Source organism: Carcharodon carcharias, chromosome 6, assembly GCF_017639515.1.
Source record: "Carcharodon carcharias isolate sCarCar2 chromosome 6, sCarCar2.pri, whole genome shotgun sequence".
NCBI lineage: Eukaryota > Metazoa > Chordata > Chondrichthyes > Lamniformes > Lamnidae > Carcharodon > Carcharodon carcharias.
Window position 1 is genome coordinate 71608956 of NC_054472.1, and position 25316 is coordinate 71634271.

Here is a 25316-nt window from a genome sequence, read left to right on the forward strand (position 1 = left end):
AAAAACTCAGCAGGTCTGGCAGCATCTGCGGAGAGGAAGACAGTTAACGTTTCGAGTCCATATGACTCTTCATCAGAACTAAAGAAAAATAGAAATTAGGTGAAATATAAGCTGTTTGAGGAGGGTGGGACTGGTGGAACTGGATAGAGAGCCAGTGATAGGTGAAGGCAAAGAAGAGATTGCCAAGGACGGCATAGACAAAAAGGACAAAGGGGTGTTGACGGTGGTGATATTAGCTAAAGGATGCTAATGGGGACATTAAAGGTAGAAAGCAGGAAGAGCAAGTGACAGATGGCCTTAGTGGGGGTGGGGTAAGGGGAAAGGATCGAAATAGGCTAAAAGGTGGAGATAAACAATGGATGTGAATAAATTTAAAAATAATAATAGAAATAGATAGGATAAGAAAAATATATTTTAAAAATTTATAAATTATTAGAAGAAAGGGGGTGGGGATGGAGGAGAGAGTTCATGATCTGAAGTTGTTGAACTCAGTGTTAAGTCTGGAAGGCTGTAAAGTACCTAATTGAAGATGAGGTACTGTTCCTCCAGTTTACGTTGAGCTTCACTGGAACGTGCAGCAGGTCAAGGACAAACGTGGGCATGAGAGCAGGGTGGGTGTGTTGAAATGGCAAGCGACAGGGAGGTTTGGGTCATGCTTGCAGACAGATCGAACGTGTTCCGCAAAGCGGCCACCCAGTCTTTGTTTGGTCTCTCCAATGTAGAGGAGAATGCATTGGGAGCAGCGAATGCAGTAGACTAAATTGAGGGAAGTGCAAGTGAAATGCTGCTTCACTTGGAAGGAGTGTTTGGGCCCTTGGACGGTGAGGAGGGAGGAAGTAAAGGGGGCGGTGTTGTACCATCTGCAGTTGCATGGGAAGGTGCCATGGGAGGGGGTTGAGGTGTAGGGGGTGATGGAGGAGTGGACCAGGGTGTCCCGGAGAGAACGGTCCCTACGGAATGCTGACAAGGAGGGTGAAGGGAAGATGTGTTTGGTGGTGGCATTTTGCTGGAGTTGGTGGAAATGGCGGGGGATGATCCTTTGAATGCGGAGCCTGGTGGGGTGATAAGCGAGGATGAGGAGGACCAAATGGTATCATGATTCTGGGAGGGAGAGGAAGGTGTGAGGGCAGATGTGCGGGAGATGGGCCGGACACGGTTGAGGGCCCTGTCAACCACCATGCATGGAAAACCTCAGTTAAGGAAGAAGGAAGACATGTCAGAGGAACTGTTTTGGAAAATGGCATCATCAGAACAGATGCAATGGAGGCAAAGGAACTGAGAGAATGGGATGGAGTCCTTACAGGAAGCAGGGTGTGAAGAGCTGAAACACTCCTTTCAAGAGAAGCAGTACTTCACTTGCACTTCCCTCAGTTTAGTCTACTGCATTCGCTGCTCCCAAAGAGGTCTCCTCTACATTGGAGAGACCAAACGCAGAATGGGCGACTGCTTTGCGGAACACCTTCGGTCTGTCTGCATGCATGACGCAGACCTCCCTGTCGCTTGCCATTTCAACACTCCACTCTGCTCATGCCCACATGTCCGCCCTTGGCCTGTTGCAATGTTCCAGTGAAGCTCAACGCAAACTGGAAGAACAGCATCTCATCTTCCGATTAGGCACTTTACACCCTTCCAGACTTAACATCGAGTTCAACAACTTCAGATCATGAATTCTGTCCTCCATTCCCACCCCCCTTTCCGATCCCCTTTTTTTTAATAATTTATATATTTTTTAAACATATTTTTTCTTTTTCCACCTATTTCTATTATTATTTTTAAATTTATTCCCACCCATTGTTTTATCTCCACCTTTTAGCCTATTTCCATCTCTTCCCCCTACCCCAACCCCACTAGGGCCATCTTTCACTAAGGATGTCACCATTAGCACATTCTTTAGCTAATATCACCACTGTCAACATCCCCCTTTCCTTTTATCTGTGCCATCTTTGGCAATCTCTTCTTTGCCTCCACCTATCACTGGCCCTCTATCTAGCTCCACCTGTCCCACCCCCTCATTTCACCTCATTTCTATTTTTCTTTAGTTCTGATGAAGAGTCATACGGACTTGAAACATTAACTGTCTTCCTCTCTGCAGATGCTGTCAGACCTGCTGAGTTTTTCCAGCTATTTTTGTTCTTGTTTCAGATTTCCAGCACCTGCAGTATTTTGCTTTTCTCTAAATTTTAAAGGAATTGTTTAGCACATGAGATAAAGTAGGCAGAGATAAGTATGCAGATTGTCTGGAGTATATCAGCACAAAGTTGGTGCCACGTTGGGTATGTAAAATCTGGGATGAGCTGGATCCCCTTTGAACTTTGTGCCTATTTCTCCTGTAGCTCCTTTTTGAATCACTCAGTTGACTTCCATCTTTCGCACAGCACCAAAACAGCCCTAGGTAAGTAGAATGTTGAGTTATTTTGCAGCTGGCCAGATTGAGAAGCTGGCTGCCATCAGGAAAAGTCTGATGTTTAAGGTTCAAGGCCATAGCCGGGACTGGAAATGATATTGCTGGAGGGAATGGGGAGGGTCAACCAATCACAGGAGGGGAAGCAAATCATGGCAGGTAAGTTTAACTGGTGCACTTTACAAGGGCAGATTTGGGCAGTTTATGTCCCAGAGGCTTGGGCCGCAGGATGAAGTGCAGCTTTTAGGCCGCCTGGGACAGCAGCAGAACTCAAATTGCCAAGGGTGAGGGGAGAGCAGAGAGTCTCCCTTAAAACCCAGAATTCCATCTCCACTCACTCCCCCAGCCCCCTCAGCCTCTTTCAACCTTTTGCAGGAATGTACTCCTCCTCTCCTTCATGTCCTCACCCACAGCATCAACCCTCTCTTAATCGGTTTAACCCCCTCTTGAGAAACTCTCCCTTGGGCCACATTCACACCTTGCCCCTCAGCTCCTTACCTACTTAACACCTCAGCAATTAACTCACTCCCCTGAGCAACTCCTCTCTCTAAACCCCTTTTTAGAATACAAAAGCAAGGGAGTTATCTTGAACATTTTATAAGACGCTGGTCCAACTTCAATTGGGCACTGCACTTTAGAAAGGATGGGAATGCTTTAGAGGGTGAAAAAAAGATTTAAGGGTATGGTTCCAGGGATGAGGGACTTCTGTTATGTGGATTGATGGAGAGGCTAGGGCTGTTCTCCTTAGAGAAGGGAACCTTGAGAGGAGATTTGAGAGAGCTATTCAAAATCATGAGGGGCCTAGACATAATAGAGATTAACTGTTCCCATTGTCAAAAAGGTCAAGAACCACAGGACACTGGTTTCAAGCAAGTGACAAAAGAAGCAAACGTGACATGAAATCTTTTTACGTATCAAGTGGTTACAATCTGGAAGGGTGGTGGAGGTTGATACAATCATGGCTTTCAAAAGAGATTTGGTTAAGCATCTGAAGGGGATAAGATAAGTTGCAGTGCTATGGGAAAGGGTGAGCTAAATTTCACTTGCAGAGCCAGCAGGTACACGAACTGTAACCATTCTACAATTCTAAGTCTGCTTAGCTAGCGGGGAAACAATCCTGCTCCTCCTGCCCTGCAAGCAGAAGAATCAATTACCTGCTGGATCCAGTGATCCTTCACTCCCTTCAGCTGTTGGATTCCCCAAGCCCTGAGAAACCTGACTGGCAGCCATTAAATTTACATGGCTGCTAAAATCTGACGCTTGCAACCTTATTAACATATTAAAATGACTTGCCCTCTCGAGCAGATTACAGGCCCCAATCTACCTTAATTAAACTGGGAGTTGGTGCTTTCTCGGCAGGTTGGGGCCAAGTTTTCCATTTTTTAAAAAGTTAACCCCTCAGCCATCCCCAGCCCAACGCCCCCCAACTTGATTTGTATTAAATGTCTTTGAGTCTTTTTAAAACTTTCTTAATTATTTTACATCCATCTTATGGGTAGTCCAAACTGCTCAAACCTTTGAGAATGGTGGTTATTGCCATGAAATTGAGCAAATTGGTAACTATACCTCGGTGAAGGATTAGGAAACCTTGATTGATAACTTGTGTTGGGTATGAAATTGCTTTATATCTCTATAAAGACTTGTTCAGGAAAAGTTTGTAATCTAACGCATATGTTAATGAGCAAGAACAAAAAATAGTTTAGCAATGTTATTTTTACACAGTAAAATATCTTGCATCTCAAGTAAATGAAAGAACAAAGATTGCAATTCTATTCTATTCTAATCTGTATAAATGGCATTTAAGTAAATAGTGGGGCCAGGGTTTTGTTGTAATAATAACAGTAAGACTATCAGCGCTCATTGTCAACAGTTGTTATGCTGTAAATCTGACAGCAATTTCTGCAGTCCACACATGCAGTTAAACATGAAATTCCAGAATTTGCTATCAGAGATACCCAGCCCCTCCACAGCCTATGCTGTTGCAGACTTTGCTGATAGGCTTGGCATTGAAACAACTGCAACAGTGTGAACTTGATATATTTGCCCACTAGTTCAGCACTGGAAGATGACTGAAGAAGTAAGGGATGTTGAATTCAAAAATGTGTACTTTTTAAATTGTGTGATAGATGATAATTAATCATGAACAACCTCTCTGGCTCTGAAAAATTAATTTCACAACTGTGAAATCTCATTTCCTCAGAAGAAAGTTAGTGTTGGAGATTTAAATGAAAATTGGAAGAGCTTTTTTGTACTTGTTCCCTGTTATCTCTCTCCCTTACTTCTATCTCTATTTCCCGATGATTATTTCGCATTCTTCACATTGTTTAAATCTAATTTTATTTCCTGTTTTATACTTCCTAGTTTAGACTACACCTTTCAGTGAGTATTCTTCGATCTGGTTGAAGAGTTCATGTTTCTTGTCATGTTCACAGGGGCTGCAGGTGCCCATCTGATATTTCTTCCCTATGAACCTGTTTTGTGCTAATATCAGAGAACAATGTCACCCTTAAAACTGTACCTTTAATGATTGAACTGCCACAGTCTTTGAGAGAAGTCTCTGTTAGAAATTCGGTGGTTAATGATAAAGTTATTGAACTAGTAATTCAGAGTACTGGACATCCAGAGACAGGAGTTTAAATCTCAACAAGGTCATTGGGGAAATTTAAATTCATTTAATGAAATAAATCTAGAATAAAAAGCCAGTATCAGTAATCATGACCATGAAATTATCAGATTGTCATTAAAAATCCAGCTGGTTCACTAATGTCCTTTTGGGAAAGAAATCTGCCTTCCTTACCCAGTTCGGCCGGTATGTGACTCCAGACCCACAGCATCGTGGTTGATTCTTAACTGCCCTCCTAATTGGCCTAGCAAGCCATTCAGTTGTATCTGAACACTGCGAGAAAGCCTGATAAGAATAAAACCAGATGGACCACCTGACATTGACCTAAGCAGCAGGCAAGGTAAAGCCACATTCTGCCCAGTTGACTCTGCAAAATCCTCATCTCTGACATCTGGGGACTTGGGGCAAAATTGGGAAAGCTGTTCCACAGACCAGTCAAGCAGCAGCCTAACAAAGCCACCAAATCATACCTTTCAACAAATGTTCTAGACTCCTCCATCCCCAAGTATGTCTTATTCTGCTTACAGGACGAACCTATCAAAAGTGGTGTATAGTCAGGAGGGAGTGGTCCTGGGAGTCCTCAAGATTATCTCCAGACCCCAAGAACTCTCTCGGCATCAGGGCACTCAAGGGCAAGGAAACCTCCTGCTGATTATCACCTACTGCCCTCCCTTGGCTGATGAATCAGTGCTCCTCCATGTTGAACACCCCTTGGAAAAAGGATCCTGGGTACAACAAACACAAAACAGAATACACCCTGACAACCTCCATCTTGTAGTGTGGCATTATCATCATGCTAAATGGGATTGAACCAGAACAGATTTAATCACTCTAAACCTGTCATTCCCTAAACCACTAGCAGCAGAATTGTATCTGCCTCATGGCCTGGCACATTCCTTGCTGTACCATTGCAATCAAGTCAGGAGCTTAACCCTGGTTCAGTGAACGGTATAGAAGAGTGTACCAGGACCAGCATCAGGCATACCTGAAAATTGGATGCCAACCTAGTCAAGCTACAACACAACATTACATGCATGCAATGGACAAAGCTAAATGATCCCATAGTCAACAGATCAAATCAAAACTCTGTAGTCCTGCTATATCTAATTGTGAATAGTAGTGAACAATTTTTAAAAAACTAATGGGAGGAGGAGCCTCAGCAAACATCCTGAATGATGGCAGAGTTCAGCACGTAAGTGCAATAAACAAGACTGAAGCATTCCTGAAGCCAGAAGTGTGGATGGATCATCCTTTTCCGCCTCCTTCTGAAATTCCCAGCATCACCGCTATCAGTCTTCAACCAATTCAGTCATTCCATGTGATTATCAAGAATCAGCTGAGCACAATGTCCACGGCAAAGACTATGGCCCCAAACAACATCTTAGTTGTCGTACTGAAGACTTGTGCTCCAACTGTTCCAGTACAGCTACAATACTGGCACCTACTTTAGAAAGTGGAAAGTCGCTGAGATATTTCCAATCCTTATAGGACAAATCCAACCTGGCCAATTCCTGCCCTGGCAGTCTACAGTCCATTGTCCATCAGTAGAAAGTGATAGAATGTGTCATCACCTATGCTATGGAGCACTTGCCGATAGCCTGCTCCCTGATGCCCAGTTTGGGTTCCACCAGGACCATTCAACTTCACACCTCATTACAGGCTTGGCCCAAACATGGACAAAACAGCTCAATTCCAGATGTGAGGTGAGAGTGACTGCCCTTGACATCAATGCAGCATTGGACCTAGTGTGGGATCAAGGAGCCATAGCAAAATTGAAGTTGATGGCAATAAGGGGGAAAACCCTCCACTGGTTGGAGTAACACAACAGCTGACATGTGTGTCATCTAGAAGATGCACTGTAGCAACTCACCAAGGTTTACAGCACTTTCTAAACCCAAGAAGTATCAGCGATGCCCACTGTCTGTGAACGAATGGTTGGAGGGTGGGGGCGGGTTTGGAATTGTGGAAAAATAGAACTTGCACAGTTTGGATAGCTGATTTTTCAGATTGATTAAGAAAACTATCAGTCAAGCATAAACTGATTCAATCCTGAAGTCAGTAAATACTGCATATAAAACCATGGGCTTGAATTTTCTGGTTATTTGCACCCAGAAACACACAAAATCCAGTTTTAAATCAGGTACACAGCATAAAGAGTGGTAAATTTTAAGTATAAGTGTGTAACTGACTTAGGACTAAAAGTTGTTATTTTTTACATTTGTCAACAGATCTTTTTCGCTAACACATCTTTATCCACAAACTAAGCCCTATCCCAGTTGCAACTGCAAGTAACCTGCATTTGACCTGAGCACCCCTCAGATATAATAGATTTTCAGGTGCATAGATGTGCATAGTCACCTCAAGCAGGTGTGAGGCATTATCATCTTTGATAGTGCATATGGCTATTTTAAGCTTGATTTTTAAAGATTAATAGAATCACTTTTGCTGGATTTACCCCTGCTTTATGCTCTATAGAGAAGGAGGAACAGAGATGTTTACTTAAAGTGGTCTGTGAGCTAAGAATTTGTGTTTATGTAGCTCCCTTTAACTTTACAAGTGGTTCAATTTAAAAATAATCCAGCAAACAAGCTTTAGCCTTAAACAAAGTAAGGAGGTTAGTTTGTTACAAATACTGCTGCTGAAAGTTACTTAGGTAAAAGTGAAAGTTATTACCTAAAATACAGGTACAAAGATTAAAAGCAGATAAAGATGAAACTATACTTAAAAATGAGATTTCAAGTGATTCTCGCTGAGACATTATTGTGGGCCTGTTGCTTGAATTCCTCCTTTCCAAAGTGAAAGGATTGAAAACTTGAGGTTCTGTTTAGCAGCTGCTGTAGTTGAGGAGTTGGAGTTTACCTTTTCAAGTGGACTCAACAAGCAGAACAGGTGCTGGGAGTGAGTAAAGGCTCCAGTTTTCACTTTTGCGGTACTGCAGATGATGGCTTTTGGTATCTTGATTTTGAAGAGCAGTCTGATGGCTATTTCGGGAAACTTTCCTCAGTCTGTCACTGTCGAGAAGTAATTTCCATTTCAGGGTGTGTTTCTCCTGATGTTCAAGATGGTTCTGCACACAAAATGGATATTCACAGCCTATCTTTATGCAGTTCAAAAAATTAGCAGCCATTTTGTGTTGTGATCTGGACAAAATGTCAAGTCATCTTCCTAATAGGACAACCCCATTTAGCAATCCGGAGACCCCTTATCAGCCACAGTGTTCAAAAGGGGCCAAGGTTTTCTCACCTTCAGGGAAAACTATTGTCTGTTTGGGGATTCATCGAATTTCAAAAGTCTTTTCATGCTTAGGTATGTCTGCTTACAATCCTCTTAAAACTTTCTGGAAGCTTGACCACACTGCAGTTGAAAAGGTCAGGTGAATTTTGGTAGCCATTTTTAAGGCTTCTTGTGTCCATTTAAAAAGGAAGGTTAGTGTTTTTTTTACAAAATCTATAATATCACAACTATACATTCGTGACAGAGTTAAGAGTCAGGAAACCAGGAGAGTGAGGCCTCACCCACTAAGATACCATCTAATTCACAAATACCTAGATCTGACAATTGGTAGGCTTTGAAAAACCACGCAATTTGGGGTGTGCACAAAGAGCGAATTGGAAGTTGTCCTCCAATCTTCCCCAGGAAGATTAGCGAGTATAGTTGATATGTTATTTATGGAATGGCATGAGGTCCGGAACCTGATATACCCAGAGAGAAGCCAAATAAAGGAGAAAATACTGTACTGCCATAACCAGTACAACAGGAGGCAGGTTTTGAACAAGTCAGGTGATCAGAGTGCATCCCTACCTGAAAGTTTTGAACCAGGTTTTGAGTGCATTGAATGCTAAAATAATCAGCGATAATTTAACAACAAATATTCTAATTTGGAATGAGTTTGAGCACAGATCAGCGTTTTACCATCTTTGACATCAAATGGCAAAAGACGCTCAAAGGCATCAAGTGCGCTCAGAGATATCCAATACACTCAACAACCTGCATTGAAAAATACAAGGAATTTAATTACTTAATTAATATCTGAATTTATAACGTTTTTTTTTTCATTTTCTAAAGAAAATCTTTCCACTATACAGTGCATTCTTGAGAGAACCCCCCAAGATCCCCATCAGTTCTTAATTCATATTAGTCTCATGGTCTATACTTTCCAGCAACCCACACCTCAATCTCAGAGGCTAAATGCTACCCCTACGCCCCACCCCCAAGTTACAGGATCTAAACTCTTCAACTCTTCTCTCTCTCTCTTCTCCCTGCCCAACCTAAAGTCTTGGGATCTAAACCATCTCCTCCCCTCTGCCCCCTCAGTCTCAGGGTCTAAAATCTTCCCTTGATACCATCTCTCCCAGCTCTCCAAACTCTTACCCAACATTGCCCTCTGCTCTCCAAACTCTTACCCCTCCCCCCTCCAATCTCCAAACTCTTACAGCCCTCTCCCTTCAATCTTTTGCCCCCTCTCTCCTTCCATCCTCTGGCCCCGCTGTCGCTGCCGAACTCCAGGCCTCATGTCCCGCCAAACTTGGCGATCCTGGCCGCCAACCCCCGAAGATCCAGGCTGCCGCCGACTCTCTTCACCACCGCCCCTCCGGAATGCTTACCTCATTGCCGGCACCATCACTACTCCCATGCTGGCTCAAAACTGTATTAGGGCTGGCCTCACCACCACTTCCAGTTCCGGCCGGCATTGCAAACTGAGTTCTGGTTGGGAAAAGAGGGAAGGGAAGTTGGGGGGTGGGGGTTAAGGAGGGAAGGGGCAGGAGGCAAAGAGGGAAGGGCATAAAGAGACAGGTGAGTGGGAAAGGGAGGGGGAGGGTGAGAGAGGGAGAGAACTGCAATTTAGGGGGATGGGGGTTCAGGGGGTGGAAAAAAATTAATTGGGGCTGCTGGTGCTGGGAGGAAGTTAATCGGAAGTGCTGTTTGGGGGAGGAAGTTGATCGGGACAGCCGGTCGGGGGAGGAAGTTGGTTTGTGGGGGGGGTCGGTGGTGGAGTTCTGATGGGGGGAGGAAGTTGGTCGGAGGGGCTGGTGGAGGGGGGCTGGTGGGGGGAGGAAGTTGGTGGGGGGAGGAGGCAGTTTTATTTATCTTCACATTTTTATTGTTACAAGAAATTTGTCATAGCCCAAATGGAAAATGCTATATCAAAATACAATTATTTTCACAAAGTTAAACTGTATTTGGAACTTACAACATAGTGTTAAGTAAACTTAATTTCCAGTGGTTTATTGCAATGTTAAACTCTATGAACAGCTTTTACAACAATTTAATTTTCAATGAACAATAAAAATAGTTTGGAGCCATTGGCCACAGAATTGAAGTAATGCAAACATTTAATATATATTTTGAAACATTTGAATAAGTTTAATAAATATTTAACTTTGTGGAACCAATGAATTTATTGACTCGCTGCAATAACACACAGCACCAACGAGGGTCACAGTCCAGTCAGGCAGCTTCCCCAACGCTTCCTGAGAAGGGAGGAGATAGCTGAGAAAAAAAATAAATTACCCCTACTCCATGAAAGGACTTTGCTTGACCTTGGCCATGGACAAGCTCTTTGGCCAGCTGCTCCTTGCACAGTCCTGCAGCAAATGGGACCAGAGAAGTGGGAATTGGTGTGAGAGCACAAGCACAAGAAATAAGAGCAAGTGCAGACCACGTGGTCTGTCGGACCTGCTTCACCATTCAATATGATCATGGATGATCTTGAGTTTCAACTCCACTTTCCTGCCCACTCCCCCATCCCTTGATTCCCTGAGAGAGCAAAAACCTGTATAACCCAGCCTTAAATGTATTCAACAATGGAGCAATCACAACCCTCTGGGGTAGAGAATTCCAAAGATTCTCAATTCTTTGAATGAGGTAATTTCTCCCCATCTCAGTCCTAAATGATTTGCCCTCTATCCTCAGACTGTTCATCTGTATTTAGATTCCCCAACCAGTGGAAACAATCTCTCAGCGTCCACCCTATCAAGCCCCTTCAGAATCTTGTATGTTTCATTCCTCTAAACTCCAGAAAATATAGGCCTAATTTACTCAGCACCTCCTCCTAAGGCAACCCCTCATCCCAGGGACTAATTTAATGAAACTTCGCTATACCGCCGCCAATGCAAGTATATCCTTTCTTAAATGTGAAGACCAAAACTGCACACAGTCTTCCAAATGTGGTCTCACCAAAACCTTGTACAGTTGTAGCAAGATTTCTTTATTTCTGTACTCCAATACCCTTGCAATAAAGGCCAATGTGCCATTTGCTTTCCTAATTGTTTGCTGCACCTGCATGCTAACATTCTGTGTTCCTTGTACAAGCATACCCAAGTCTCTTAGAACATTAACACCTACAAGTTCCTCACCTTTTTAAAAAATTCTACTTTTTTATTCTTCCAGCCAAAGTGAATAATTTCATACATCCCTACATTATACCCCATCTGCCAACTTGTTGCACATGCACTTAAATTGTCTATGTCTGTTTGCAGCCTTTTTGTGTCCTCCCCACATCTTACCTTTACACCTAGCTTTTTGTCATCAGCAAACTTAAGTACATTACTCTCTGTCTCTTCATCTAAGTCATTAATATAGATTGTAAAAAACTGAGGCCCCAGCACTGATCTTTGCAGCACTCCGCTAATCACAGCTTGTCAACTTGAAAATGCTCCATTTATGCCCACTCTCTGCCTCCTGTCCATTAACCAATCCTCGATCCAAACGATGATGCTGGTGTGTTGATGTGGGTAAGTGGTTGGTCCATTCTGGCAACTGTGTTTTCTGAGACCAGGACTTATTCCTAAATCCCAGGAGGAACATCCAGGGTTGTCTTGCATAACCTGCAGACATGTGACACCATGTCTGCTGTAGGAAAACCAGAGACCAGGCTGGTGCTGCTGCTCGGAGAGGTGGAGGCAGCAGGTACATTCGCTGTACCACTCACCCTTCCAATGCTGATTTGATCTGCAGCAGCACTTAGCACCTTCATGAGTGGAACAATGATAGCTGTAAGATTCCACATGGCAGCCTTCCAGCATCTAATGCGAACTGTGGGAACCAAAACCAAAGGGTTATAATGGCTACCTTTGCCAGCGCTGACATGCCCCATGGGGATAATGGATGAGAGAAGCCTGGGCCTCTGTCCTGAAGCATTGAGAGTTAACAGATAGATAGGTACTTACCTGGACCTAATCTGGAATCTTTTCTCACCCACCCTCTCCCAGCCTCAACATCCAAAGTTGAGCAACAGTTCCTCATCCTTCCCCTAATTGTAGAGGCATCAGAGTGCCAACGTGTGGGAGAGAATCCCAACTCTTTGCCCTTTCTCAGGTGTTTTGCACATTCTTACCCTTCAAACACAAAGTAAAGGAGAAATTCATTTTATGTGCTCCAAAAGGGCTACTATTCTGCATCTATGGGGATTTTCAATGCAAAATCATTGATCAGACCATTCTGCCAAGGACTTGTGTGGTGCTCATAGTGGACAGAGAATAAAAAGAAAGCATAGTGAATGCTCTACCTGCTCTGGTCGGGTCATTGAACTTCTTTCTTCACTCTTCTACCTTCCTATTTACAGTGGATACATATCACACTCTATACCTCCACGCATGTCGTCATCTTCATTACATATGAGGGCTGAGATATTTGGGATGAGTTGAGCCGATTCCTCCCTCTTTCAGTTTCAACAAGCAGAGTCTGCACTTCCTTATCTAAGAAATTAAATGCCTTCGCTTTGCTGCATTTATCCTGTGTGTCGGTCACTTGTGAGAAGGGAAAGATTCAAGACAATTGAGACCTGTATGAGCTACTTAAATTAATTGCTTAAAAATCTTAAAATCGAAGAACTGCGTGCTGCTCCTCTGCCTCACTCAGGGACAAATGTTTTCTTCACCATTGGTTCTGCTTTGATTATATTCTGATCACATTGGACACGTTATGCAAATTTGTCCTTTTCTTTTGCCTGGACATATCTTAATTAGAATGGCTGAATTCCCTGTGTTTGATGGAGAAAATATTTTCAGGTCCAACTTCTGAGGTGCAGCCATACAGAAAATTCGAGGCCTGTGTGTTGGACTCTCCAGCCTGTTACCAGGGGGACCACAACATCAAGCTATCCAACATTGTAATAGAAATTAGCTCTGTGGGATTTCTAACATTAACCAGCTACTAACCTTGCTATGCACAATAACTGATGTCTAAAGAGATATCCACCAGAACTTGATAAAAATTTGGTCCAAGTGTTGAATGAGTGTTCTTCTCGTAGAGGGAAAAAGAAAACAGGAATCCCTATATTAGTTATAGGAAATGAAGAGTGATTAGTCTTCAAAAAATTACATGTGCAGTTTTCTTTAAACATATATTTGGCACTTAATTTTTCATGTTTGCTCATTAGAATAAGGTGAAGGAAGAATATAATGTGTTTATTTTATCCCACTTTTGCCCACCAACCTTAAAGACTCCATATTAATATTGCAAAAACAGTTATTTTGGTAATGTTTTTACTGTTAAATAACTTCAAGCTGTTTTCAAAACTCTTTCTTTCTCATTTCCTCCAACATCCACCCCGAGTATTTGTCCAGCACAATAGTTGGAATATTAAATCTTTTCTACTGATTCCACAGGCTGGGATTTCTGTACCGGGTAGCTTTAACAAAGAAACAGGCCATTCATCCCAGGAAGTCCACATTGACATTTACCCTCTACGTGAGCTAATCGTCCTAATTACATTTTCCACTGCATCTGTTCCTGTATCCCTTCACCTTTTTCTTCATCCACCCATCCAATCTAATCTTCCGTGTTGACATAGTTTCTGCTTCAGTCACAAGCCCTTGAAGTGAATTTCACAGCCACACATCTCTGTGAAGAAGTTTCTCCTGTTGGCTGTTCTAAATCTCTTACATTGAATTTATTTCTGTGGCCTCATTCTAGATTCCTCAACTGCTGGAACCAGTCTGTTTTCTGACCTGTCCCATCCTTTCATGATATTAAACACTTCCATCATGGTGCCTGTAATTTATTTTCTTAAAAATACCATTTTTTTTCAAATAACCAGATGTAAAAAGTTTAATTTATGATTGATAACTTCTAAATTAAAATTAATACTCGTTTGGTAGTACAGAACTTGAGTATTACTGAAAAAAGAGACATATCAAAGCTTTTCAACTTATGCTTAGCAGGACACTTCCCAAGAATACCAATATAAGGGGAAAACAGCAATTTATACTGCATTGGAAGAAAGTGCTGATTGGCAGAGGTGTTGTCATGGAGAATGCACCAATTGGTGGTGACTGATAGTTAACCGCCTAACATTGTTTGAAATTTAAACCAGGCAGCTTTTGACCCTGATTGGTCAAGACATTGCCCTGAGGAATGAGGCAGCAAATTGCTGTCATTGACTTTGTTTATCTGAAACAGGCGCAATATGAGTACATGTTCTCTCTGCAAAGAACAGGGCCCTGTGTATTAATATATATACCAGTACATGCAAATGCGCCACATTGCGAGCCTGACTGATGATCTTAAATTAGTTGTCAGCGTAATGCTTAACACATTCACATTATTTATGAAAAGTGCCCATCTTCCTCAGGTTACCCTGGAAGGGCACAGTATTTCAAAAATTTCAGCAACGGTTGAAGCTAGCTGTTTCACACTGCTACTATGCAGCGGCAACACAAGTGGTATTTGCCTCTAACAGGCTGCTGCTAAGCCAAAGAGATGTTCTGCCTATCACACAAATGAGTGATGTGGTTATACGATTTTCAGTGCCAGTGTGATGATAGGTATGTAGGCCGTACATCTCAAAGACTGATGGATTGTATCAAACAGCATGTCCCAGCCACTGTTCGCAACAGCAAAGTACAAACCGTACCCAACCAGCCCATGGTTGCAAAACTTAAAACAGTATCCAACATTAGTTGTGATTCTGCAATTGGACAACATTTGCTAAATAACCCTCAAGTGTGCTAATAATTACACAGACAACCAAATTAAGATTGTCCGTCAGGCTTGCAGTGTGGCACATTTGCATGTACCCGAAGCTGCATATATTAATACACAGGGCCCTGTTCTTTGAAAACAGAAAGAACATGTACATATATTGTGCTTACTTCAGCTAAACAAAATAGTTGACAGCCATTCGCTGACTCATTCCTCAGGGTGATACTTTGACCAATCAGGGTCAAGCTGCCTGGTTTAAATTTCAAACAATACTGGACAGTTAACGTTAGTCATGCATTTTCCATGGCAACACCTCTGCCAGTCAGAGCGCCAACCAATCAGCACTCTCTTCTCATACAGTATAAGTTGTTTTTTCCCCCTTATATTGGTATTCTTGTGAAGTGTCCTGATCAGTGCAAGATGAAAACCTCTTTTTTTCTAGCAATACTTAAATTAAAATACTTGCTGTATTTTCATACCATTTCAATACACATTTACTCTATAAATCCTAATTTTACAATGCCAAAACTTGACAAAGCACCTCATGTGATCTAGTGCATCTGGAAAATTATGGAATTATGTTTAACATATGTGGCAGACTTCTGGTTATGGCATTTCCTGTAAAACTGGACTATAAGGGTCTTGTACAAATAGTTTATGTAAATGTGTTCTGAGCAGTCTGATTTATTTTATTTTGATTACCTGAATAATCTCTGATTTACAGCATACTGTAATGGCAGCTCTAGCTAATTAGGAGTAATGTGATCATTAAAAGTATGCTTTGGAAATGGATGGTGAGTGAGTTGGACACGGACCTGTCATTTCTGATCCTGTCTGAATGCAAACTGGAATGATGGGATGAATATTGCCTTTGGCAGCTAGTGTAAGAGAAAAGAAAAGGAAATGTGAAATGGATTTTGGGCAGCCTCCATTTCATTCCCTCACAGTGAAATAAACTGCCCTTAATTTAGCATTAAACTGGTAATCTCATTCAAAAATGTCAAAGGAAAGCTAGAATGGGAATTAGGAAATATCACACTGGAACAGTGTGGGGTGCTTTTCTGAGATTAAGATTACTATTGTCTTCAGGCATGCACTGCCTAACCTGGGAGTGCTTGATGTTAATGCTGGTTGTCTACTCAGGACCAAAAATAGCACTCACTTTGAAGAATGCAAAATTCACACGAGCAAACTAAGTCAGTTTTTTTTTGGAGCTTTAAATTGAGATTGAGAATAGGTGCAGATTTAAATTGATATTTTAGGAGGCATTTTCTTGTACTATCCTATCTTCTTGCAATTAACTGGAGTAGCTGCAGTTCATTAAATTTGTGCTGGTTCTCTCTGTCTGTAAAACCAACTGAGATTTAATTTCCACTGCTACACAGGAGCAGTGAAATCCTGACGATATTAGCCACAGGGAAAATCAATGAACAAATAAACACTTCAGTCCCTGTTTATTTTGATGATTCTTGTAACATTTATTGAGTGGTACAATATATTTTAAAGTGTGTGTTAACAACTGCCCATCACTGTATTAAAGATTTTACCACAACTTCTTCAAGGGCAAGCCCTGAAGTCCTGTCAATGATTCTGAAGGCGTTTACTGAGCTCTGCTAAATATTATTGCTGTTAAAGCAAAAATCAGCGCGCTTTGTGAACCCATCCATCCATATTGATTGCATCCTGATTTTACAGAGCTTTCTTGGCAGCAAGTGATGAAAAATTTGTTTTTACTTTAAAACGCTGCAGAATAAAATCCAGTTGGAGAATGAAGCCATCCCCAGTTGTTAATTCTGATGTTCCATTTGTTTGTTTTACATTTGGGAGACTTAAAAAAACACAGCCTGATGATACCTTCATGGAAAGCACCACAGTTTCTCCAATGTTACTACTGTTATGCTTGTTGCACTTTTGCTTTAAAGATGCCTCACACTTTGTTGATGTTTTAATTGATTGATAATCATGTACTTCTGTATTCACTGCCAGAGTAGAATGAATAATGAAGGGTATGTGGTATGTTTTAAATACTACGGACCCACAAAATTTTAATTGTTTGGGACCAGCAAAATACATCATGGATTCTAAAACAATTTCTGCTTACATAAGCAAATCAAGACATTAGATCTGATTTGCTGCTGTTTTATATAAAATGTGTAATTTTATTTTCATGTATTTTTAAAAAATTATTTCATGGGATGGGGACATCGCTGGCAAGGCCAGTATTTATTGTCCATCCCTAATTATCCTCATTCAGAGGGCATTTTTTTTTAAGAGTCAACCACATTGCTGTGGGTCTGGAGTCACATGTAGGCCAGACCAGGTAAGGACAGCAGATTTCCTTCCCAAAAGGACATTTGTGAAACAGATGGGTTTTTACAACAATCAGCAATGGTTTCATGGTCATCATCAGACTTTTTAATTCCAGATTTTTATTGAATTCAAATTCCATCATCTGCCGTGGTGGGATTTGAACCCAGGCCCCCAGAGCATTATGTTGGGTCTCTGGAATACTAGTCCAGTGACAATGCCAGTACCACTGACAAATATCACAATACCATTGCCTCCCCCAAACTATAGCCAAAAAAAGTGTTTATATTTAGGTCTGATAGGTTCTTTGGAGAGAGGCCCTTATTTTAACGGGTCAGGTTTGAAGTGTGGGAGGTTGGCTCTCAGCAATTTTGAAGGAAGAGAGGCCCTGTTGATTTTAACTGAAGGTACGCATTAGATATTTGAAACTGGTGTCCTGCTCCAAGACGGCAGGAATAACGTCAGGACCAGCAAGTGGGAGCAGGAATGATGAGAGCCAGTTGTCACCAGAGACCAATGAGAATAGGCCCCAGCTTAGAGTAAGTGTTGTTGGGGGGTGGGGTGGGGGAGATACGAGGGGGGCTTCCAGGGGAGGTTCCCAAACACATGCTGGTGTGAAGAGGAAGAGGGTGGACCAGGACAAAAAAGGCCTGAGGTTTCTTCCTGCTATAAAAATCTTACATATGTTGCAGTCTTCTGGCCACTCTTCTGCATCTTGACACTGAGCAATATAAAAATCATATTGTTGCACCAATGACCTCATCAAGCTGCAATTTTTCAAATTGAGTAAGGCCCTCATTTGCCTGCAGTGAGATCCTTGGCCAACCTCAGTCGGTGAAGCTAAGATGTTGCCAGGTGGATCCGATGCAGCCTCAAGCCAGTAAGCAGTCTGATCTTAACCCCTCACATGCACAATTCTCTCAGCCATGTGCATAGCGCCATCAGCTCTAATGGGCTAGCCCTCACAAATTCTGCCTCCAACAACCTGGGAGACTAGCGCTTTAAATTTCTTGCCACAGTGCACCTGCCCCTTTACCCCAACCCCCTTCAACGTCATGATGTCACTGCCTTATGATAAAACCTCAAGCTCAGTGATGTCACCTGACTGGAGCAACAGAGAGTCACAACTACATGGAGCTCAGTTGACAGGAGGCTCAGGAATTGTGGATGTACATTTGGGAAGTCCTTAACTCAAAAAGATTGTTTCCATTGGTGAGGGAATGGGGAACTAGGGATAGAAAATGAAGATTCTCATTGAAAGAGACAAGGATGAAGGGCAGGAGGCAAGTTCTTAAACTGAGGGCTTGGGCACAACAGTATGTGGCTAGTGCTTATCATTTCAAAGGCAATAGGATATATATTTTAAAAGAAATATAAAAAGATCCTTGGTTGCAATAATGGGATTCCAGGAAAGATTGCCAGCACTGAGATAATTGGTATCCTCCTGTGCTGTAATTTCTATAATCTTGTGAAAATTTTTGTTTTATCTAGTCTGAGCCATGGAAATGGTTTAGAAATGTTGGTGCTGAGCTGTGTTTAAGGTGCAGTCCTATAAGACCATAAGACGTGTGAGAATTATTCCAACACTGAGACCATTACCCTTGGTGGAGCCTTTTATTTTGGTTCTGGTCAGTCTGTGCCACCCAGTTTTGATATGACTAAATGTAGATCAACTCTGACTCAAGTTCACAGTTCAAAGTTGTCACCTTCACATAGAACGAGAGTCCAAAGTGAATGGAAGAGAGATTGGGCCTATTAAAGGTGGTATCAACTGGGGACCCTGACTGCACTGTGTGAATGCCGGGCATTCAGGCTCTGGTTTCAAGGTGAAGGATACAGGTAGGATATTGGGGTATGCAAGCTATTACAACTATTTAAATATGGTGAGCTATTGTGTTACTGTTGACAATAAGGGGTGTCTGTTATCACTTTCAGTGAGTTTTTGTTACTGATATAATCAAAGTTCCTCCAACTTCTGGTTCTCACCACATCCCTGCCATCAGTTTCCCTTCTTCCCTGCCCTTGGGTGACCTCCTGGTTCTTGGAACTGATTGAACAACAGATGCTGGTGCAAAATTATGAGCAAAAGTGCTCAGGTGTCACATGAATGGGCATCATGTTGTCAAATCTGCAGGATCTGTAAATGTATTGAAAGTATGGTTGTGTGTATCTTCAGTCTCAACATTTAAAATATGCTCAAAGGAGTAATTTAAACCTGTCTCACCTGCACTGGTGTCACACCACACAGGTGTCCCGATCCGACTCCAAAGATGCACTAAAAGCATTTCAGGAAAATGGTTGCCATTTCTGGTCAGTTTAACAAATTATCTTTCCAAAACCGTGTACAAGTTCAAAAACACTCAGGAATTACTGAAAATGTTGCCTTTCATTCATTCGCAATGCTTCTTCCATTGCAGGGTTTACTGTGTTTCCTGCTAGAAAATAACATTCAATATTGCATGTGCACAATGCTGGTTTTCACAAGCCCATAAACCAAACTGAGAAGAAAAAAAAGCCTGGAATATAAATTCACAAGAGACTGAGAAATACCATCAGTTTATTGCAGAAATGAGTCCTTGGCTTCAGTAAAAGACTTGAAGTGTTTTCAAACATCATTGTTAGAGCACTTCTTCCCAGCCCCTTTAATGGGCCCATGCTGTTTCTCCTGAGATGTTGTGTATTTCACTATAATGTGCATTTTGGCTGGCTCCCAAATGAAATATTGTAGTGAGGTGACTACTATGAGTAGACTGTGTTGCTTTTCTAAATGTGTTTACCTTCTCTTCCATCCCGCCTCTCTGCCCATTCGAGCACTTTGCCAGTTTTATTTACCCCCCAGAAGGCCACTTGTCACTCTTGGCTGGACCAAAATGACACTTGACAGCTTTTATTTTCAACTGTAGCTGGTGATTATAACTGTTAGTGACAGGCAGGCAGATGTACATGACTATCCATCATTCGCATTTTGAATTATTATTTTATTAACACCTATTGTATTTTAAATGGTATTTGCTTTCTTGTACATATCTTTAGTACTTTCTTACATGACATTAATTTTATTCCTTCATGGAATATGGGAATCATTGGCTCAGCCAGCATTTTATTTCCCATCCCTAATTGCCCTTGAGAAGGTGGCGGTGAGCTGCCTTCTTGAACCATTGTAGTCCATGTGGTGTGAGTATATACACAGTACTATTTAGGTGGGAGTTCCAGGATTTTGATTCAGCGACAGTGAAGGAACAGCGATATAGTTCCAAGTGAGGAAGTTGTGTGGCTTGGAGGGGAACTTGCAGGTGTTCCACCCATCTGCTGCCCTTGTCCTTCTATGTGTTAAGAGGTTTCAGGTTGGGAAGATGCTGTCGAAGGAGCCATGGTGATCTACTGCGGTGCATCTTGTAGATGGCACACACTGCTGCCACTGTGTCGGTGGTGGAGGGAGTGGGTAGTGGAGGTGGTGAATGGGCTGCCAATCAAACAGGTTGCTTTGTCCTGGATGGTGTTGAGCTTCTTTGTTGATAGAGTTGTACTCATCCAGGCAAATGGAGACTATTTCATCATACTCCTGATTTGTGCCTTATAGGTGGCAGGAAGGCGGTGAGTTACTCACAGCAGAATTCCCAGCCTCTGACCTGCTCTTGTAGTCACAGTATTTATATGGTTGATTCAGTTTAGTTTCTGGTCAATTAATATTATACTTTCTGGCCTAACCTGTAAACCTCATTGTAAATAACCAATTTCAGCTAAGTAGAGCTGTCATGACTAAAGGTTTTAAATAAATGAAGCCAAACTAAGATATTAGGCTTGGCCATTTAAATGTTTGCAGTAGAGAGCTGCATTGTTTTTCTTTTGGCTTCACATAGGTACTTTTTCTTTTAAAAAGATTCTCATTATTTGCACAATGCGTTACTGGTGTGAGCACATTGTCCGTAAAATAGCATTGCAATGGTAAGTCAGTGTTACGTTAGGATTTTCTGTTGTCGTGAAAATATAATTTTCATAATATTATTGTAATTTTTTGTAAAGATAGGTAATGGTGGGGTTTGGATTAGTTTCTCTGTGTGTGGTTGTGTGTGTGGGGTTTTAACTGAATTGCAGACAGCTAGTCTGGAGCTTTTGAGTTATCAGAAGAGAAGCTAGGTTTGAAATACTAAATACGTAAACATGGCTGAAGTTTTAGAATGTGAGGTGTGAAGAACATTTGCATTTTTAGATAAATGAGTAGTTTGAATTCCAAAGGTATGGCAAGGTGATACACTTAGCCATAAGAGGCTAAGTCAAAACAGTGTGTTTATTTTCCCAATGATTACTGATAATATGAGTGCTTTGAAAGATTTATATTATGGAAAAAGTAAAGTTGCAAAGACATTTTGGAGCAATGGGATTCACATTAAAAAGGGAGAAACATGTATAAATGAGCTGAGGTTATGTGTAAGCAGAAGGCATTCAAAGATCTAACAAGTGTGAAAAGCCTCCAGCTTCTATGCATCAAGTTGCTGCCTACAGAAACCGAAGCTAAGAAAACTCGCTATGAATATCCCTGTCCAAGGTATTGAGTGCTTTGCCTGGGTCTGTTGAAATCTATCTTGTTTTAGTGTTGCCTTAATAGAGGTGTAACTGGGAGCTAGATAATTAGGGGATTTAGGAGTTATTATAGTAGTAATTTCTAGACCTATGTATGTGCTTAAAGTCTTTTCTTCTATTAGTAAATGTTTAATCTAGTTTTGTAAAAACCCTCTAAGACTCGGTGGTCTTTTTACTACTGAATTCAAAGCACGCATCTCGAAATAAAATACAAATTGCAAATAGTTGTGGCAGCTGTTTCAAGTTTCCCTCTGAGATTTGATCAGGTCGGCATTTGCCATCCACTGTGCCATAACACCATTGCTTTGTTTATGTGGACCTTAAAAGTGGATTCCATACATGAAAATATGTAATTGTTAAGGAAAACTGCAAGTTCTGTTCCTTTTTCTAGTTACTACAAGTGATAAGTTTCCATCTCTCGCATTCCTGGCACAAAACTCCACTTGCTAGGAAGACATATTGGGATTCAGTCGTATTTCCTCCAACCCCTTCATGATTATCCATCTGTTAGTTTTAGCCTCATATAAACTTCATTTAGTTTTAGACAAAGTCAGGTACTTGGTGTGTTTGTACCTCAAATTCTGTACTATATGTGTGGCAGCTGTCAGTGCAGCAATGTAAATGCTGACACTGATAAATGAAATAGTTGGCCTATTAATAAATAATTAAGTGATCCTGCAACTTGTTTGAATAGGCAGCTATCTTTAATACCAGTGAAGAGGTGTTTGATTCCAAGACAAGTGCAATAATGGATCTGGACGATCGACACTATCAGCTTTAATCAGCCCTCGTTTCATTCAGAGTAGGTATTAATCTTTAATCATAATTTGGTTCATGTGTTCTGTACTTTAGGCTGCAAAAAAATTGTAATCTCATTTGATTTTCAGAATACTTCTGATGTATATTGAGCAGATAAAGTATTATTTTCCAGATGATTTGTCTTTCAAGTGTTATCCTGAATTAGCTAAATCTGCTCTAGTACTTCACTGTGTTGTACTATATTCAAAGTATTTTAACAAGCACCAGAAGGTTCACTGATTTATATTATAGTATCATCTTTATTTCTCTTGACTACTCATAAGCGTATTACTTGCCAGCTAGATATTTTCATTAACATTTTCTGCAAAACTCCAGACTAACCTTACAAACTAAATAATAGAAAATGCTGGAAAAACCCAGCAGGTCTAACAGCATCTAGGGACAGAAAGACAGAGTTAACGTTTCGAGTCCTTATGACTTCTTCAGACTATTTCGAGTCATAAGGACTCAAAATTTCTCACTGCATATGCTGTATTTAATATAAACACCTTACTACCATGCAATTAACTTGCCATTCGAGATTCCTGCCAGGTTGTGTAAAATTATGCAGGACTATCTCTGTCCTAAAATGTCAACCAAAAAGAGCAGCTAATCAGAAAGTAGTTCGTTTCGTAAAGACCTACAGACCTATCGTTCGAAGAAAAATTCAAAACTCTTCTAAACACACAAGGGAATGTGTTAAAGTAACCACAGCAGCTCAGGGTACAGAGAGTGGTATAAATAACAGCTAGTGGAACAGCTAGTTTGTGGTAGCACATCATGACACCAGAAATTTATTTGAAAGTTAAAACCAAATTGAATTAGCATAAGATAAACAACAAAGAGATTTTTAAAAATAAATAATAGGGAGCTGGATTTTACGCTCCCCAACTGGTGGATTTGAAGGCAGGGGGCATGTAAAAATCCAGCGAGTGGCCTTCCTGCCCCAACTGGTCTTAAATTTTAAGTGGGCTGGGGGAGATGTGGCCAGCCCGCCCACCCTTGGGCCTAATGAGTTCCTTAACCAGTCAGTTAATGGCTATTTAGGGGCCTCATCCCGCCCCTGCCAGTTTTGGGGGGGGTTGGGGGGGGGCGTGGCCACACCATGCGGGAAGCCTGACAACTTTAGCTGCGCAGGTTGCAGCGGGACAAGAAAGGGGGTCTCTTTTATGGGCCCCTTGGACCCATCGGACTCGCTCTCCCAAAGGTCATCCCTCTCTTTAACCCTTTCCCCTGCTCCCCATCCTCTTGAACCTGGCCTTCCACCCTCCTCATCAAGGCCCCTAACTTCAGACTTAACTGGGTTCCGTGGCATGGTGGGACTACTACCTATAGTCCCAGCTGTGACCACTGCTCATGCTGATACTGCTGAGATGACAGTGCTGTCAGCCATCTATTAGTCATATAAGCTGACTTGATGCATTGTTTTGAATAGCTTAGGCTTATTAAATACCCACAAAAATGTTGCCATTGAATTGTGGGTTTAAATAATTGTCAGCTAAATTGAAAAGGATCTATTCATCATACACATAACTGAACAATTCATTGATGTTTGTGCTTGAATCCACCCTGAAGCTATTTGCTGGCGATCAAATAGAACTATCCTTGCAACACCTACATTAGTTTAGTGTTTTTTTAAACTACTAATTTATTGCAACAGCATTAAAGGAATCTCTACAAAACTAAAATGAAACTTATTTCATTTTTGCCACAGGAATCTTGTGGAAGCTTTGTAGAAATGCAAGCATATTGTGTTCATGCCCTTTTCCACACCTTTGTTACTTTATCAGAAAATTCTATTGCATTTCTGTAACATGGCTTCCCATTTGTAAACCTAGACTGCTGCATTCTAACTAATTCATGTTTCTATGTGTTTTCTATTTTGTCCTGGCTAATTGATGCCAGAATATTATCTTGATTCCTCCAAATTCTTATTTTAAATAAAGTCACTGTAAATAAAGTCCTGAACAAATAACTGCATGAATGAGACAGGATGAAATTAATTAACAATTCAGCAACTTGCAGCAAGGAAGTGATACCCATGAACTGCGAAATGCTCAAAAGTTGCTAGCTGATTTGCAATGTTCCACCATTAGTTTTGTGAAAATGGAATCTCACGGTCAACTCTTCATGAAGTTGCTGCATTTGCACATCAATTGCCCATTAAACACGCGTCAGAAAGTTAAGTCTTGTAATTAACAGTGCAAATACACTTTTAACAATGTGATCAATGTTGATGACTAACAATCAACCTCTCTTGCCAGAAAGAAAATAATTTTAAGTTTGGAGTCTCCTTCTTCTTTCAGGTTGTGAATTTTTTAAATAAATTTTAAACATGACAAATTTGATATTTTTTATTCTTACTTGACCTGTTTTTCACTCTGTCATGAAAATATAATAATTGCCAAAGTATTATTGGGATTTATTGTAAAGGTAGGTTACTAGTGGGGTTTGAGTAGTTTGTGTATGTGGGATTTAATTGAATTGGAGACAGTTGGTCTGGAGGTTTTGAGTCATCAACAAGAAGCTAGGTTTGAAATGCTAAATACGTAAACATCGCTGAAGTTTTAGAATGTGAGGTGTGAGAGGGTGGTGACAGTCTGGAATGCACTGCCTATATACGATTCAAGGCTATGGCCAAGTGCTGGTAAATGAGTTAGGTAAGAAGGTTAGGTATTTCTC

At 41.3% G+C, this 25316-nt stretch overlaps 1 protein-coding gene across 4 annotated transcripts in view; it reads left to right on the plus strand.

Moving 5' to 3' along the window:
- The window catches only part of pag1 (phosphoprotein membrane anchor with glycosphingolipid microdomains 1), a 231969-nt gene that overhangs the window by 190927 nt on the left and 15726 nt on the right, over window positions 1–25316 (plus strand). Inside the window, exon 6 of one of the 4 annotated variants that reach the window (XM_041190026.1) lies at window positions 22531–22638. The exons of the other annotated variants lie outside the window; for them this stretch is intronic. Within the exon in view, the coding sequence (XP_041045960.1) occupies window positions 22531–22617 (87 nt within the window). The 3' untranslated portion in view covers window positions 22618–22638. The remainder of the gene's footprint in view (window positions 1–22530; window positions 22639–25316) is intronic. 4 annotated transcript variants of the gene reach the window in all.